General features: G+C 44.3%; 2 protein-coding genes across 2 annotated transcripts in view; both read left to right on the top strand.

Moving 5' to 3' along the window:
• BVES (blood vessel epicardial substance) overlaps positions 1–18563 on the top strand; it is a 261522-nt gene that overhangs the window by 106807 nt on the left and 136152 nt on the right. The window lies entirely within an intron of this gene.
• POPDC3 (popeye domain containing 3) overlaps positions 1–18563 on the top strand; it is a 130639-nt gene that overhangs the window by 106798 nt on the left and 5278 nt on the right. The window contains exon 3 of the mRNA XM_040350172.1: positions 13809–13917. Coding sequence (XP_040206106.1) covers positions 13809–13917 — 109 coding nt within the window. The remainder of the gene's footprint in view (positions 1–13808; positions 13918–18563) is intronic.

Genomic DNA, 18563 nt, shown 5'->3' with positions numbered 1-18563 from the left:
TTCGGTCGTCTGTACACAAAAGCAGCGTACAAAAACCCCGCGCATGCTCAGTCCAAATGAGGAGACGGGAGCGCTCGTTCAGGTAAAACTCGCGTTTGTTTGGGATATGGCACATTCGTCATTAGAAACCTTTTATTCTAGCAAGAGAACAATGTCTTAAAAAGGCGCACTAAACCACATTTCTTGCCTCGTTTTATTAATTCTTCTCTTGCTAGAATAACCCCGTTCTCTTGCTGATGCAATTTCAATAGAGTTGTCCCATACTGAAATGTCACATTTCTTGCTTGTGATGTAATCCTTTAATAATGTTTTCTATGCCAGACGTGTGTTTTGGTTGGTGGTCCTCCATAATTTTAGTAGTCATTTTTGTAAAGGAATGTGCATTTTTTTTTTTTTTGTTGTTTCTAGTTATGTCACCATTTATTTAATTTTTTTTACATGTTTTTTTTTTTATTTTTTTTTTTTTTTTTTTTGTGTTTCATTTGAGAATATTAAACCATGTTGGCACACCAAATGTCCCCCCCCCCCCCAAGGAGTGTGTCCTTTGTAAAATACCCATTGTATATTTATTAAAGGTTTGCTGCCTAATAATCCCCACAGTATATAACAAACAATAGACATGTTTTCAAATGAAAGAAAAAGCCTTTTATTTAGGCAAATGTCATCACAAAAAATAAACAGAACGGCAGCACTAGAATAGATAGCAAACTATATGCAAACTTGCATTTCCAACATGGTGAAGGATAAACTTCCAAGCCTCAGGAGCCAAACCAAAAATATGAAGCAGCAGCACACAAACAAAGGAACCCAAACTGTGGTAGTACAAACAATATGTCCTTTATGTGGAAGGAAATGGAAGGCAGAAAATCAACGTTTCCTCCTCTTTCCAGCCTTCCCTCCAGGCAGCCTTCCAGCGGATCTAACACGGGGTCTTGCAGGTGGGGTCGATGTGGCAGCAGGAGGATGGTGTTCCGCAAGCCGGGCCGGGTCACATAGCCCAGTGTCTGGGGTCAGCAGGCCCTCTGCATCCACCAAAGGACCTGGTTCATCAGGGCCTTTGCCAGTCTTCTCTGGTCCTCCTCCCCTTCATTCAAATCATGTGCCAAGGAGGCACTGAAGGCCTCTGTGGGGTTGAGGGGGGCCCTCATGATGGCGCTTGCCTCCTGTATCATGCGGAGGCTTGCCTCCTCCACAGGCCTCAACTGCCTCCTTCGGCCTGATGGCCTCACCTGGGGGGGAGAAGACTGGCTGGTGGTGTTCTCTGGCCGGGGGGACCTGCTGCAGGCCACTGGGCCCAGCCTCCTCCTGGCTGCCACTGACCCCGGCCTCCTCCTGGCTGCCACTGACCCCGGCCTCCTCCTGGCTGCCACTGACCCCGGCCTCCTCCTGGCTGACAGACACCTGAGGATCTGCCACCTCCTGGCTGATCTCTTCTTCCTGTGTGGAAAAAAAAGGACATTTTTTACAATTTCGCTAAATAAAACCACACTCATTTTCATGTTTTTCGTTTAGTATTTTCTGTTCATTATTACTTGAATACACTCTACTTCTGACCCCTGCAGTTGTCATCCCTGACACCTATTTGTCTGTACACCTTTTTTTTGCTTTTTCCCAGCTTGGCTTTTTTTTACAATATCAAATCATTAATCCACCAAGAATTATTTACGCCAGAAATATAGAGGAAACTACTATACCTCCTCATCGAAGGGTGGCAGATCTGCATCTCTGTCAGCCAGGCCCTCTTCCTCCGACTCTGCAGGGCTGTGGTCATCTGGGGAATGTCCGCTGGAAGGTAGCATGGAGGAAAGGTTGGAAGAAAGACTCGACATCGTTTTCCTGCCTTCCATTTCGTCCCGCAAAAAAGCCATCTGTTTATAATACCACAGTTTGGGTTCCTTTGCTTGTCTTGCTGCTGCTCCCGATTTTTGCTTTTATTAGCTTTGTATGCTCTCCTGTATGTGCTTCTGAGGTTGGCAAGTTTATCCTTCACCATGTTGGCAGTGCATCCTGGCACCCATGTTTGCATATAGTTTGCTAGCTCTTCTAGTGCTGCCGCTCGTACTCTTTATTGCAATATAAGAGTGCTTTGAATTCCACAGGATGGGCGTGTCCTGATATTTTTGAAGTAAGGCCTCTATAGCTTCCTTGTTTGTAGTTGGTCCATTTGTTTGAATTATGATATTTCTTTTTGAGTCTAGATTCGCAAAAACATAAACCAAAAAAATAAATATTCAAAAGGATCAGCGTTGACCTTGATAATATGTGTCTTCAAATTTATTACCTATATCTAATTACAAACACAGTCTCTCTTGTTTAAACAATGATTGGCAGCTCGGCCGCATTGGTTGTACCAAACATTGATTTGCTAGATGCAGAGCCATTGTTAACATTGCAGTAAATATTTTTAATATAGAAAAATAAACAATGATTACAAATGACAGTATTCATCTATGCACTCTTTCATGTGTAAATCTCATGCCCCTGACAATGGATGACATAAAAGACACTTCCTAATGACCTCTGTACAACCAACACTTGAACAATACTTTGCCTGATCTGAATACACCATTCAAAAACTTGTCAATGAGGTACAGCATTGTTCACATCTCTATTTTGTGAGTTGTCCAAAAGCATTTGGATACCAAAATAACATTGTGGTACCCCATAGACAGAATAGCTTAAAAAGGGTGCAACCAACAGCCCAAACCCCCATCCCATGTGTCTACATTTTCAGGCCTCTGCTGATCACATTTTTAATTTCCTTACCTTCCTGTCTCTCGCTCCTCGTTTCTCACGCTCGCCTAATTACCGCGTAAGATGCGTAATCACGGCGTGCACCTTTTAAACACTCCGCGTATTTATTAAACCCCGCCCTCGTCACCTTTGCGAGGCCCCTAATCAATGAGTTTAGGAAATATGGCGTTAACTTCTGGATGCGCTCGAAGATTCTCCGCGTAACTACGTAAACACGTTGTTTGCATCTCTACACTCCGCGTATGTATTAAACGCCGCCCTCTTCTCCGCCCATGGCGTAAGAATTCATCTTTTCCCGCCCATAATCTCTGTGGGAAAGGAAAGATGGCGATGTCACACGAGCGGGCACGATGCTCTCATGCCACAAGTGAAGGGACAGAGGCAGGGACGTCCCGATCAAGGCAAGAAGATATAAAGCCACTAATATGCGGTTCCAGGAAATGGTGGAGTTAGTTTACATCATGCGAAAGAAGGACTATGATGGTGAATTAGGGCCATACAAGACCCCTAACCGCCGAAAGGCACATATTATGGACAAGGTGGCGAGGAGAATGCAGAGGATGTTTGGGATCACCAGGTCCAAGGAACAGCTGAGGAAACGCTGGTCAGACTTAAAATTGAGGGAGCCACATCAGATGAAGAAAATACTTAAAATTCTGCGTAAAAGTAAGTAAAATATATTGGGGTTGGGGGGGGGGGTGGGTGATTGTCTGCAATAATGTGTTGCCATGTATATTTCACCATCTGCCTCCTTGGCCTGCTTGTAATTTTAAAGACATGTTGTCATTTATTTTTTTAGGACATAAATAACTACATATTTACAAATAGTGTTCTTAGTAAACCACGTAACATCACATAGTTTCTCAGAAAGGCTCGGTTATTCCAACAACACACCTGGACATGGCTCACTGGCCAAAAACTTTGTTTGTAAACATTGTGTAAAAGCTAGTTCTAAAAAATAAAATTGAGAATGGGAAAGGCAAACAGGATTCATTCTAAAAACAGTGGTAATAAAGCAGATGTTTTCACATCTGCAATGCAGAGCACCTGTGTCTCCCCAAATCCAAAATGGGTTTTGGTAGGGTCTCCCAGAAATACAGTTTAGGGGGGACATCCATGTGTGTCACTTTGGTAAAAAGGGGCAGGATCAGAGCTTGCCATAGAAGTAATTCCAAAATGTAGGTTTGGTGAAAGATAAAAGTAACTAAATGAAAGCATCTTCTAAGCAATGTGTGCGATTTATGCTCTCCAATATCTGTGTGCTGATGAGTCTACATTTTTTTTTGTTATTTAAGGGGAAAGAAGTCGCCAGCATTTGGAGGAGGCAGAGAGGGCCAGACAAGGCCAAAATCTTCCATCTCAACATGTGGAGGAGGAGGAGGATGTGGAAGGAGAAGAGGATGTGGAAGGAGAAGAGGATGTGGAAGGAGGAGGATGTGGAAGGGAAGAGGATGTGGAAGGAGAGGAGGAAGGAAGAAAGGAGGAAGGAAGAGAGGAGGAAGAAGTAATTTTGGACTTAGAATTTATAGCAGATGAAGGGCAAGTGGCGGAAGAACAATTTGGCGAATTGAAAGAAGGTGGATTGATGGATGAAGGAGGAGTCGAAGATGATGGGGAAGTGGTGGAAGAAGGAGGAGTGATAGAAGATGATGGGGAGGTGGTGGAAGAAGGAGGAGTGATAGAAGATGTCGAAGAGGTGGAAAGGAGAAGCCCATCAGGTCAGTGTCACCCTAGCTTGATAAAAAAAAACATATGTAGATAGGCCTCATCGAAAAATAATTTTGGAAATGACCATTTTTTTTTTTTTTTAGGGGAGGAGGATGGTGTGTCAATATTTTCACGTGCAAGTGCTGCTATAATTATTCAGCAGGTAATGGAGTGCAGCACTGAAATGCACAATATGCGTGAAAGGATGGTTGTCATGGAACAGAATGTAACAAATGTCCTTTTGGAATGCAGCACGGAAATGGACAATATGCGGCAAAGAATGATGGTCATCGAATCTAATTTTAAAAATATTATTGACATGATGGGCCGTGTCAAAGACTGAAACACCCCCCGCCCATCCCCCGCCCCCACAAACATTTTTACTGTTTTAATAATGAATACGCCAAAATTTGAAGATACACACACAGTGTGCCAACATGTGCTATCTGCCATCACAGAATTCTAGTGTCTGTGCTTTGTGGGTCCAACCCCCTCCTCCATCCTCAAGTAGTTGAAGAAGGGTTTGCTCCCACAAAACACAGACATTGATCACCCATGATGTCAGATAGCACATGTGGCCATTTGTCTGTGAACCAATGACATTTGGCGAGTTTGCACTGAATGTGTGTATCTTCAAATTTTGGCGTGTTCCAGTGTGAAAGCACACCATGACTGACTGCTGTTGTGATTTTTTATATTTTTAGAATTTTATTTTTTTACTTTTTGACCATGTTGTACATTTTTGTATACTATAAAGTTTAGACCATAAAGAATAAACACGAAAAAAAATTCAAAATATATATATAGAATTATAAATCTCTCTAATCACTGAATTTAGTGAAGTCGAGATTTGACTCCTAAATCTCCAAACAAATTTCTATTTAAAAACACACAAAAAAAAAAAAAAAATTAAAAAATCAAAAAAAATATATATAAAAATCGAAATATTTAAAAAACACAAAAAAAAAAAAAAAAAAATAAAAAATCAAAAATATTTGTTTTTGTGCATAAAAAATATGCCGAGAAGAAAAAATATTAAGGCGGTAAACACCCCACCAAAAATATTCTATATATATTTAATATATTATATATATTATGTAAACAATAAATCGAACTATATTTGATAAACAAAACTGTGAACTTGTTAAAAAATGTATAATCTTCATAATATTTTTTGTTGAATTACCTGAAAAAAAAAACATAAAAAAAATAATATTGTAGACTCCTAAGTACAAAAGCAGGGAGTAATGAAAAAAATATAAAATAATTTTTGGGGTCATGAACAAGCAAAAATTAAAAAACTTGACCTCCAAATTTTACAATGGAGTTGCTTCTTATTTCTAGACTCAATACCCTGTTTGTAGATGAGTGAATACTGTGCAAAATGTGGTTATTTACTAAAAGTGGAGAAATCAATTATGCAGTAAAAATGAAGAAGTTAGTTTAGAGAACCAGGAAGACAGATAAAAAGAGAAAAAGCATTAATGACAAACAACTGTATAAAGTCCAATGGTCTAATTATTTATTATTTGTGAGAATATTCCTTTCTTTGGGGGCCGAATTAGAAAGAAATATGATCTGGCATAGCAATGGCCCCCGACCCATGAAGTACTCAACATATTTGTCGCGTACCTCACGAGCTGATGGGGGGCCAAGCCAGCGCGACCAGTGTCCAGCCCGGGAAGGGGATCTGAGGGTAGTCTTGCCTCAGAACCGATGTCGGGTAGGTACGTCTGGGAGTGCCTGCGTAAAAAGTTGTGCAAAATGCAGCAGGCAAATACAACGGTGTCCAATTTATATTCCGCCAGATGTATCGATGTCCTGAACAGGCGGAACCGGTTGGTGAGTATCCCAAAGGCATTCTCGACTACCCTCCGAGCCCTGGCCAACCGAAAATTAAACACACTCCTCTCTGAGGTGAGGGTCCTCTGGGGAAAAGGCCGCATGAGGTGAGGACCAAGCCCGAAAGCCTCGTCCGCTAGGAACACAAACGGAAGTCCTTCCACATTATCTTCATCTGGTGGCAATGCCAGACCACCAGCTTGGAGACGATCATAGAAATCAGTCCGTGCGAACACTCCCCCATCAGACATCCGGCCATTCTTCCCCACGTCCACATATAGAAACTCATACTGTGCCGACACCACTGCCATCAACACAATACTATGATAACCCTTGTAATTATAATAGTAGGACCCCGAGTGGGGTGGGGGCACTATGCGGACGTGTTTCCCATCTATTGCTCCACCGCAGTTAGGAAAATCCCACCGCTGGGCAAATTGGGAAGCCACAGACTGCCATTCCTGTGGTGTGGAGGGTAGCTGTGGGGACAAACAAAAAAAGAGATTTAGTACTTTGGAACAAAAACATCCTACAAGCATCCTTGTGACACTTCACAGTATTAAAATTGCATTAGAAAAATGTGCATGGAGAATTTGGGAAATGAAATATATAGGGCCACTTCATTAAGAGACTTCGCAGCCCTCTGATGGGGACAATAAAAGTTTGAAGGGGGGGGGGGACACAAAAACCAAAAAGTCCTGTTTTAAAAAATGGCAAGGTGGGTTTGTCCCTAGGATAGCATGCTGGACAGGTTAATATTGGGTAAGGGACAAATATGCAGGTAGGTCAAGAATAAAACATGTAAAGCTTATATCAACATGCATAGGGAGAAAAGGGAACGTTAGTTAAACACACAGCATATCTGGGAAATTAAAAATAAAGTTAGTTAGCAACATTATTACAGCCAGGAAACTTACCTTAATATACTCCTCATGCAGAACTTTGATGATGGCAGCACACGTGTCCGGTATGATGACCCCAAGCGCCTGCGGAGAGATGCCTGTCGAGAACTTGAGGTCCTGCAGGCTCCTCCCAGTCGCCAGGTACCGCAACGTGGCAATAAGCCTCTGCTCGGCCGTGATGGCTTGGCGCATCACAGTGTCCTGCCTCGTGATATAGGGGGACAGAAGATCCAGCAGACTGTGGAATACGGGGTCCGTCATGCGGAGAAAATTCCTAAAGTCATTAGGATTATTCTCCTGGATTTCCCTAAGCAGAGGCATATGTGAGAACTGGTCACGCTGGCACAACCAATTCTTGGTCCAGAAACGCCTCCGCCCCCTGTTTCTGGCCAAAGTACTGGAATAATGAACATATCCAGCAGCCATCCCATAAACAGCACCAACTCGCGAAAATTGACGCTGCTGCTCCATCATGGCTTCAAACCAGCCGGCTGGTCAGTCAAGAACACACTCAAACAGAAAGCACTCGCAAATCCAGCACTACCTGCGACGAACGTGTGACAAACAGATACGAGCGCACAGGATGCAACTGCTAAAGCAGAAACAACCTGCTAGCCTATAGCCGAATGACAACTACGTTACCGCAAGCACACGCACTGAACCCGTGAATACACGCTGTCAAAGCCTGGAGACCGAGAAGCGCGAATCAGCTCTAACCAAACCTTCACTAACACGAGCAAACCCGTAACTAGCAAAAGAGGAACAGAGGGCGGCGCCATTAAGTTTGGTCTTCCCCTTTATAGTGACGTTGTACGTAGTTTACGTGCACGCGTTCCGGTACGACGGTAATTTGGTCCGCTGGTGTGTACAAGCCAGCGGAACCAAACAAAAATCAGCCTTGTATGCCGGAAACTGTCCGGCAGACAGTTTTCAGCGCACAGATCCGGTCGTGAGTACAAGGCCTTAGTCATCCAGTTTTCTATCAAAGAGAGACATTTCTCTAAACTGGGATGATGATCCTTTTTGTTGCAGATGCGAAAATACAGTTGCGTATCGTCTGCATAAGAGTGATAGAGTAGTTCTTGGCTACTGATAATATCAAAGAGAGGGCGAAGATAGATGTTGAAAGCACCGGTGACAGGGGGGATCCTTGGGGGACTCCACATGACACCGTGCGCTTTTCCGACGTGAAAGAACCCAATTTAATTGTTTGTGATCGGTTTTCAAGAAAGGAAGAAAACCATGGTAAATCACCTTCTGCGACTCCTGCTACCTTGGCTAGTCGCATCAGTAACAGTTTGTGGTCTACCGTGTCAAAGGCTGCGCTTAGGTCCAGCAGAACCAGGAGACAAGATTCTCCTTTGTCTGCGGCCTCGAGGGCATCGTCCCATATTTTGAGTAAGGCCGTTTCTGTCCCGTGTCCGGGACGGAAGCCTGATTGTAATGGATCCAGTAGATTGTGGGTATCTAGATGCTGTTGCAGCTGTTGTACCACTACTTTCTCCATTATCTTGGAGAGAACGTTTAGGCTTGTTATGGGACGGCGGTGAGTTGGGTCCTTGGGATCCAGGTTAGGTTTTTTCAAGATGGGCTGGATTGTGCCCTCTTTCAACAGGGGTGGCACTGTGCCTTCCTTAAATGACTGGTTTATAAGCTGTGTGATGGGTGGTGCCAGGATGTCGGCACATTCCTTCAGCAGTTTGGTGGGGATGATATCATTGGGCGATGTGCTGTTCCGCAAAGCACCAATGATATTTTTTGTGGTATCGATGGAGATCGGTTCCAGAGTGAACTTTGTTGATTGTAGAGCGTTTCTGTGGGTGTTTTGTGGTTGATTGACGGTGGGGTTGAGGGGGGTATTGTTTTGCATGATGCTTTCCCAGATTCTTTCAATTTTGTTGATGAAGAAATCCGATAGTTCATTACAGAACTCTTGGGTGTCTGAGTTGGGGACTTCAAGACATCCTGGATTCATGGTCTGGGTGACCATCTTGAAGAGTTCGCGGGGGCGGTTTAGGGCGCTGTTAATCGCCATAGAAAAATTATGTTTCTTGGCTTTGAAGATTTCTTTATGATATCGTGTTGTTATTGCCTTGTAGATGATGAGGTTATCCTCTGCAGGGCTTCTTATCCAGGCGGCTTCCGCCCTTCTGCGCTCTTGCTTCAGAAGCGACAGCTGGTTGTTGAACCAGCCGGACTTTCTTTTTCGGATGCAGGCTTTGCGTTTCGGTGCTACTAAATCGGCTGACTGTAGCAGGGCTGCGTTTATGGCATCCAGTGTATCTGCGGCTGTTTGATGTGGATGGATTGTTTTGATTCTGTTTCCCAAGGTAGATTTGAAGAGTTCCGAATGGAGCTTCTTCTGAGATCTAGCCCAGTGTATTGTCACCGGCTTGGGTGCTTTTATCACTGGGGGAATTTTGGAGATTATGAAATTAATTGCATGGTGGTCTGTCCATGGCAATGGTTAATTTTCTAAAATGCTTATTTTCAGATTTTGTCTGAAAATTAGGTCGAGTGTGTGACCTGAAGCATGTGTTGGCCCGCATATAAGTTGCTGTAGCCCTAATCCCTCCAGGTGATCGATGCAGGCGTCCGCAATGGGATCCTGTGCGGAGTTGGCCCACAGATTAAAGTCCCCGAGCAGCAAAAGGTGTTTGCTGTTAAGGGTATAAGTGGATATAAACTCCGTTAATGATGGCAAAAACTGTGATTTTGGCCCAGGTGGCCTATAGCAGAGGAGAATGTGAACAGTCTCCTGGGGGGAAGTTTGAAGTTGAAGAGTAAGGGTTTCCATGAATGGAAGAGGATTTTGAAGGGCTGGCTTAGTAATTGTAATGTGATTCTTGTGGATCACCGCCAGGCCTCCTCCTCTTTGCCCTATTCTGTTTTCCGTTATAATGCGATAGTTTTCTGGCACCAATTCTCCGAGAATGGTGTTGCAGTCGTCTGAGAGCCAGCTTTCTGTAATAAAGAGGCAGTCTAGATCGTTTTGTAGTAAGAAATCGTGGATTTCTAATCGGTGTTTTACTGCCGATCTTGTGTTGATCAAAGCACATGATATGTGCTTGAGCTGGGTTAAATAGTTAAAATTTTTGATGGTCGATCGTCGATCGAATCTCAAAAGTTGCTCTATTTTTAAGGCCTTTTTGGTGATGGCTGGTAATGCTGTTGCGAATTGTCTCAGACCCCGAATAGAGTCCGCAGAGTATCGCAGATTAGCCATTGTGGATAGTCACCGGGGGGGGGGGGGTGATGATTAAATTACGATGGAGGGAAGATTCGCTGAATCCTCTCTCTTGACCTTGGTCCAGAGGAAGGCAAAAAAAACCCTGGCAGTGCTAAGCCAATGTGCTGTCGCCGGGAAAAAATTTCCTTCCTGATCCCTGGGAGGCGATCGGACAAAGCCCTGGATCAAGTACTGATGGGTTGAGGGAGGAAAGGGGGATGAGAGGTGTCCCTATTACTGGGGTGTACCAAGATGGCCGTCGACCGAGATACAAGCCTCAGGTTTGCAGCTGTTTAACTAGGTTGGTTTTAAAAAATTGATAATCCGGGGAGGATGGGGTCCTCCAGGGATAGGGGGGGGATGTTTCTGGCCAAATTTCAGAGATTCCCGGGCTGTTTTTATGCCTAAATGCGGCGCACCGCTAGGCCGCGGCTGAAGCCGCGGTCTTTCCTAATTGCGGCGGCCGTGGTGCTTTTGGCTGTGTGGCCAGGTGCCAAGTCCTGCTGGAAAATGAAGTCCACATCCCCATAAAGCCCATCTGCGGAAGGAAGCGTGAAGTGCTCCAAAATCTCCTGGTAGACGGCTGCAATGACCCTGGACTTAATGAAGCACAGTGGACCAACACCAGCAGATGACATGGCTCCCCAAATCAACACAGACTGTGGAAACTTCACACTGGACTTCAAGCATCTTGCAGTGTGTGCCTCTCCATTCTTCCTCCATACTCCGGCTCCTTGGTTTCCAAATGAGATGCAAAATTTGCTCTCATCAGAAAAGAGGACTTTGGACCACTGAGCAACAGACCAGGTCTGTTTTTCTTTAGCCCAGGTAAGACGCTTCTGACGTTGTTTGTTGTTCAGGAGTGGCTTGACAAAGAGGAATACAACATTTGAAGCCCATGTCCAGGATCCGTCTGTGTGTGGTGGCTCTTGATGCACTGACTCCATCCAGCCTCAGTCCACTCCTTGTGAAAGTCCCCAAACACTTTTGAATGGCCTTTTCCTGACAATCCTCTCCAGGCTGCGGTCATCCCTGCTTCTTGTGCACCTTTTTCTTCCACACTTTTCCCTTCCACATAACTTTCTATTAATGTGCTTTGATACAGCACTTTGGGAACATCCAACTTCTTTTGCAATTACCTTTTGAGGCTTCCCCTACTTATGGAGGGTGACAATGATGGCTTTCTGCACAACTGTCAGGTCAGCAGTCTTTCCCATGATTGTGATTCCTACTGAACCAGACTGAGACCATTTAAGGGCTCAGGAACCCTCTGCAGATGTTATGGCTTAATTAGCTGATTAGAGTGGGAGCCTAGAATATTGCACCTTTTCACAATATTCTAATTTTCTGAGATTGTGGATTTGGGGTTTTCATGAGCTGTAAGCCATAATTATCACAATAATGATAAATCATGGCTTGAACTATCTTGCTTTGCATGTAATGGGTCTATCTCATATATTAGTTTCACCTTTTAAGTTGCATTAGTGAAATAAATGAACTTTTGCACGATATTCAAATTTTTTCGAGTTTCACCTGTAAGTGGTCCATATAGTGAACTTGGTGTTGAGTTATCCTTTAAGATTATCACAGAGGACAAGGGGGAACTCTTTACGTCTAGAGGAAAAGAAATTTCATTTCCAATTATGGAAAGATTTCTTCACAGTAAGAGCTGTGAAAATGTGGAATAGACTCCCTCCAGAGGTGGTTCTGGCCAGCTCAGTAGATAGCTTTAAAAAAAAAATGCATTCTTTGCTTAATGTACATAATATAACTAGATACTAACATTTATAGGTAAAGTTGATCTTGGGGAAAATCCAATAGCCTCTCGGAGGATCAGGAAGGAATTTTTTCCCCTCCTGTTGCAAATTGGATCAGGCTTTGCTGGGGTTTTTCGCTTTCCACTGGATCAACTGTGGGTGAAGGATTGTATGATTTTATTTTTTATTTTATTGGTTGAACTAGATGTATTTTTGTATTTTTTTTAACCTGACTAACTATGTACAGGCATTTCCCACTTTTAAGTACACAATAGGGTTTATTTACTAAAGCGGGAAAGTGCAAAATCAGGCTCACTTCTGCATAAAAACCAATGAGCTTCTAACCCCAGCTTGTTCCATTAAGCTTTGTTAATAAAACCTGGAAGCTCATTGGTTTCTATGCAGAAGTGAGCCTGATTTTGCACTTTCCAGCTTTAGTAAATAAACCCCATTGTGTACTTAAAAGTGGGGTATGCCTGTAACTATGTATGTAATATAGCCACAAGGCCATGTTTGGTTGATGACATTGATCTAATATGGCCATGTGGTCATATCAGATCTATGATGTCACGAACATACTCTCCCCTTTGTGTACGTTCAACTGTGATATGGGGAATGCCCCAGGTGTTTGCTGAATAACGAATGGGTTGGAGGGAGTGCAATCATTAATTAGCTCCCACGACTTCTGCCAAACTGGGTTTGGACTGAACCCAACTAATCCCTCCTCTTGATCAGCATACTTGTTCCAAGTCAGTAACTTAAACATCCTTATTTGAGTTTAAATCAACTTAGCAATGAAAACAAAGTGTTTTTTCCCCTGCTGTGCCTTAAAGGGTCACTAAAGGAATTTTTTTTTTTAGCTAAATAGCTTCCTTTACCTTACTGCAGTACTGGTTTCATGTCCTCATTGCTCGTTTTTGCTTTGAAGTAGCTGTAAAACTGCTCCACACTTCCTGGTTGCCTGTTTCCTTATAACCATCATACTGGGAGCTTTTCACGGTTGTCTAAGCTGTCATTACTGTGTGTCTAAAACTTAACAGAACCAATCAGATTCATTTTAAAAACAAAACACTGCCCTGGATGTGTTTGTTTTTGTTCTGTGGGTCTCTTTACTTCACATAAACATGAAATCAGTTTAAAAACGAAAGTGAAACTAGAGGCACATTATATGATTGAATTTAATCTATTTTTAATCATTTTTAAAAGGAATCAGTTAACTTTTATGTCTCTATACCCTGTAAACAGTCATTTCAGCAAAAAAAAATGTTTTCCTTTAGTGATCCTTTAATGTGGTAGAAGGCAAATGTTTTGGAGTGACAATTCAATAGTTCCCCATAATCCAGTGTGGATGGACAGTAAGAGATCTACAATAACCAAACTGGGCTTTTTTAATAAGCAGCGAGAAGAGTTTTTGATGTATAAATAAACCATAACAACCAGTCAGCTTTTACCTAATCAGATCAGTACTTTCTGATTGGTCAGTAACTTTGTACTTCATCATTACTCCATGTCTAATTTATTAATCACATATCAATGATCTCACTTATAATATGTTTCTGTGAACTTTCTTAGATGTGCAATTTCTGTGTTATGAATTATATCTTACAAATTTGGCAGGATACGTGTGACAGTCGATGGCGAGTTCCTTCATTATATCTTTCCGCTCCAGTTTTTGGATTCACCAGAGTGGGATTCACTTAGACCCTCTGAAGAAGGGTTTTTTCAGGTAAATAGCTTCCATAGGCTAATGCATGGCCTTTGTTTTAAAGTAGATTTAGAGTTCTTGCGTCATTTTTAAAAAAAATATGTATTTGGAAGCACATATTTGCAGCTATTATTTGATATTTACAGTTACACGCCATGTTTCCTGTTTACTGATGCTGTGAAGTGATTATGCTTTTTTTGTTTCTTTCTGGCAGTCTGTTCTGAGTGATTGGCATCTTGAACCATCTTGATCTTGCAACCTCAGTGTTTGTTAGGTAGGGGTACTGTCTGTACTGCCTGTTGATGCCGATAACCCTTAAGCTTTTTTACATTCAGCCAGTGGGCTGAGGTGGATGCTGGAATCCTTCTCCCTTTGTCACTGTATTCCGACAGCAGGGGAGTCAGCTGGACTCCACTGTCAGAATACACCAATTAGTGATGTAGCCTATTGACTGTGACACCTGTGACTTCCTGCTGTGACTTCCTGCTGTGACACCTGTGAACTTTCACTCTACTCACCTAGGTAATTAAAGCGGGGGGGGGGGGGGGGACCTGTCAGAAATAGGTACCTACTCCCAGAAAAAAAAAAAAAAAAGTTCATAATGATGAGAGAAGATTCAAGGGGGGGGGGGGGTGAGCAGAACACCCCTTTTCAGGTTAGATAGCCTACCAAAAAGAACCAAATAGAAAGGGTTAACTGTTAGGCCCCTTTCACATTGAGGCGTTTTTCATGCGGTACAGCGCTAAAAATAGCGCTGCTATACCGCATGAAAAAATCATGCCCTGCAGGCTTCAATGTGAAAGCCCGAAGACTTTCACACTGAAGCGGTGCGGTAGCAGGACTGCTCCAAAAGTCCTGCTAGGGGTGTTTACCGCTCCTATACCGCGCCTTCCCATTGAAATCAATGGAAAACCGCGGTAATACCGCCCGCAATATGGGCCGCTAGCGGGTGTTAAAACCTCACCGCTAGCGCCCAAATATTGCGGTAAATACGACGGTATAGCGGCGCTAAAAATAGCACGGCTATACCGTCACCGCACCTCCGCTGCCCAATGTGAAAGCAGCCTTAGGGTTTACATACATTTTTCATTTTACTTTAATTTATTTTTTCAGTTATGTGGCATTGCATAAAAATACTTTAATTTGGAAGACAACCCGGCCATAATTTAACTCCCTATGGAGTAAACTACACAAGTAGCACATATTAGCCACCAGTTTCCCATGATAGTCTAATGCTCCAGTCATCACTTCAAGATGCTAGTGCCCTGGCAACCAACCTGCAGCCCAAGGATCACATGCAACCTTTTGGTATATGATGTGTGCCCCTCAGACCTCAGTAGTTTGTCAGTCTAGATTGTGGGAAAAAATAAATTGGGGTAATAGCATTGATCTGTACTAGCCTAATGTAATATGTTCCCAGTTTCATATTGTCTTCTACAGCATATCCCCAAACTTACTATGCACACAAATAGGAAAACATGAAATACAACAGCAAATTAAAATGCGAATAACGTGCTGTGATCAATAAAGTAAAAATGATAATGAAGAAATTTAAATCTTTAGGTGAAGATAAAGATACCCATGTGAAGGCACAATAGAAAAAACACTAGTCACTGGTTTGTGCAATCCACCACCAAGGAGTACAGTGAGCACGCTTACCAGAAATCAGGGATGGACTGGCTATTGGGACTACAGGGACTTTCACGGTGGGCCGATGGCTCAGTGGGCTGGCTTCAGTGACAGCGGACTGCCGCCCCTCTTTGCTCCTCTGTCTCTCCCTACCCGCAGCTCTCACCTGGGGGGAACAAAGAAGCAGGGGGAGGACCAGAGGAGCAGGGGGGATGACAGAGGAGCATGGGGGGGGGACAGACAGCTGACTCAACAGCTATGACCTGAGAGTTTCTCACTTCTGCCTAATCTTGTCCCATAAGGGGGGGGAACCAAACTGATTCTATGCCCCGGGTGAAATAATGTCTAGCTTCCCCACTGGTACTGCCTATAAGAGTACCAGTACCAGCTGTTCTACTCTAATAAAGTAGAACGGCTAGTGAAGGGGGAGAGGGGGCTTGGGTGGCCAGGGGGGTGCAGGAGTTGTCCGACCGCCATGGGAGAGACCTGTCAAAGTGGGCCAGTCTGGATGAAGTCCAGGGCCAAATTTCTGTCCCAGTCCAGCCCTGCCAGAAATTGTGGAACTCATATACTGGTGTGTGATGAGTCAACCAAGCATATGTGAGGTAATACCTCAACCTTATCCAGCTGTATCTGATGGATGGTCTGTATACTGTACACCATGTCACCAGTTGAATGAAGAGGTTACCGCTCCCGTACATGTATGTAGGCAACACATAGGAGGTTATTTACGAAAGGCAAATCAAATTTGCACTGCAAGTGCAAAGTGCACTTGCACTGAAAGTGCACTTGGAAGTGCAGTCGCTGTAGATCTGAGGGGGACATGCAAGGAATATAAAAAACAGCATTTTAGCTTGCACATGATTGGATAAAAAAATCAGCAGAGCTTCCCCTCATTTCAGATCTACCCCTCAGGTTTACAGCCACTGCACTTCCAAGCGCACTTTCAGGTCAATTTCAAGTGCACTTTGCACCTGTAGTTTGCGCGTGTAGTGCAAAGTGGATTTGACTTTCGTAAATAACCCTCATAGTGTAAAATAACACTCACTTGTAGTCCCATTCCCTATAAATCGCCTCACATCAGCCCAGCTACCACAGGAGAGTCACTTAGAATAGGGTGACCAGACATCCCCGGTTTCCAGGGACAAACCCCTGATTGAGGACACTGTCCCCTCACCAAGTCTGTGCCAGGTTTTGTCCCCGGATTGGACAGGGGCTGGGGCAATTTCTGAATTACACCCCCCCTTCTGCTCCGAGCCCCCACCGCTCCTACTAGCTTAGGGGGGTGTATTTCTTCCATTATCTGTGCCCCTTTCTGATGGTCATGTGCTGGTCGGGTGGAGGTAATATTTATTTTGTTTCTGGTGCCCAATCAGCTCTACTCCCATGTTCTTCTGCCTTGGCTCAAGTCCCGACCGGACGCCTGCCTGTTTATCTCCTTGTCTTCCCTGGCGGAGTGATCTTCCTCTGCTCAGCACCCAGTAGTAGCCGGGGCCCGGAGAGTGAGACTTGACAGGCTGTGGGGTGGGTGGCAGCGGCGACGACGGGCAGATTTTACTAGTAAAATAAAAATATGTCCCCGGATTTCATTTGAAAAATCTGGTCACCTTAACTTAGAATTCCTACTCTGACATCACTGACTCTCCTGTGGTAGCCGGGCTGATGTGAGGTGATTTATAGGAAATGGGACTACAACTGAGTGTTTTTTACATCACAGCACACTATTCACATTTTAATTTGCTGTTGCATTTCATGTTTTGCAAACAGATACAGTGTGCATCCAGAGAAATACACATGTACACTTTGTTTACCTATATAAAGACACATTGGGGGTTATTTATGAAAGGCAAATCCACTTTGCACTACAAGTGCACTTAAAATTGCACTGAAAGTGCACTTGGAAATGCAGTCGCTGTAGATCCGAGGGGGACACGCAAGGAAAATAAAAAACAGCATTTTAGCTTACACACGATTGGATGATAAAATCAGCCCTCCCTCATTTCAGATCTACCCCTCAAATTTACAGCGACAGGACTTCCAAGTGCACTTTCAGTGCAATTTCAAGCGCACTTTGCACTTGTAGTTTGCACTTGTAGTGCAAAGTGGATTTGCCTTTCGTAAATAACCCCCCATTCTGTCATTGTTTTTTACCGGTGGATGCATGCAAGACCTGTGACTCCCGGGCTTAAAAATATGGCTGCATATACACTGTATGGCCCCCTCTGCACCTGTGTGCATGAGCCCTTAGGCTCAGTTCACACTGGGGCGGCTTCAAAGTTGCCCCCTACAGCGCGACTTTAAAACAACTTCTTTAATAGAAGTCAATGCAACCCGCTCCAAATTCGCCCCCAAGTAGTGCAGGAACCTTTCTCTAAGTCAGGGCGACTTGAGTCGCTCTGATTTGAATGGTTCCATTGCACTGAATAGAGCGGCGACTTGTGAGACAACTAAGTCGCCTGACAACTCTCCCCAATGTGAACCGAGACTTATGCCTCGTACCAGGCCCGTCGCAACAGGACAGGCAAGGCAAGCAATTGCTTGGGGCCCCGAGCTAGAGGGGGGCCCCCAAGCTGGCTCGCCTGTCTGCCTGCTGCTATGTTCACAGGCTCCCCACGAGCCCCCCTCCTCCCGCACGGAGAGCCGCACAGCTGAATCCTGGAGTTCAGTGCCGAAGCGTGCAGTTGCACTAAACTCCAGGATTCAGCTGTGCGGCTCTCCGTGCGGGAGGAGGGGGGCTCGCGGGGGGGGGGGGGCCGTTTCTCCGCCCCCCGCAAAGTGGCGCGGTCACCGGAGACAGTGCAGCCGTCCCTCTCTCTCCACTGACTGCAATATATTGCAGTCACACTTCGGCTCCTCCCCCCCTCATGGCTCAATGTGTACACAGCCAGGAGGAGGAGCCGAGGAGAGACACGAGTGCTGCACAGTAAGCAGGAGGTAAGGGGCCCCCCCTTAAGCAGATTCGAGGTGAACTATTGAAGTGATGGGAGAGGAGAGGGTGGTATGATGATATGTGCTGGGGACTGATTTGAGAGGGAAGA

Source organism: Rana temporaria, chromosome 4 (assembly GCF_905171775.1).
Source record: "Rana temporaria chromosome 4, aRanTem1.1, whole genome shotgun sequence".
Classification (NCBI taxonomy): domain Eukaryota; kingdom Metazoa; phylum Chordata; class Amphibia; order Anura; family Ranidae; genus Rana; species Rana temporaria.
Note: the sequence above shows the minus strand (reverse complement) of the source record. Positions and strands in the feature narration are given on the sequence as shown.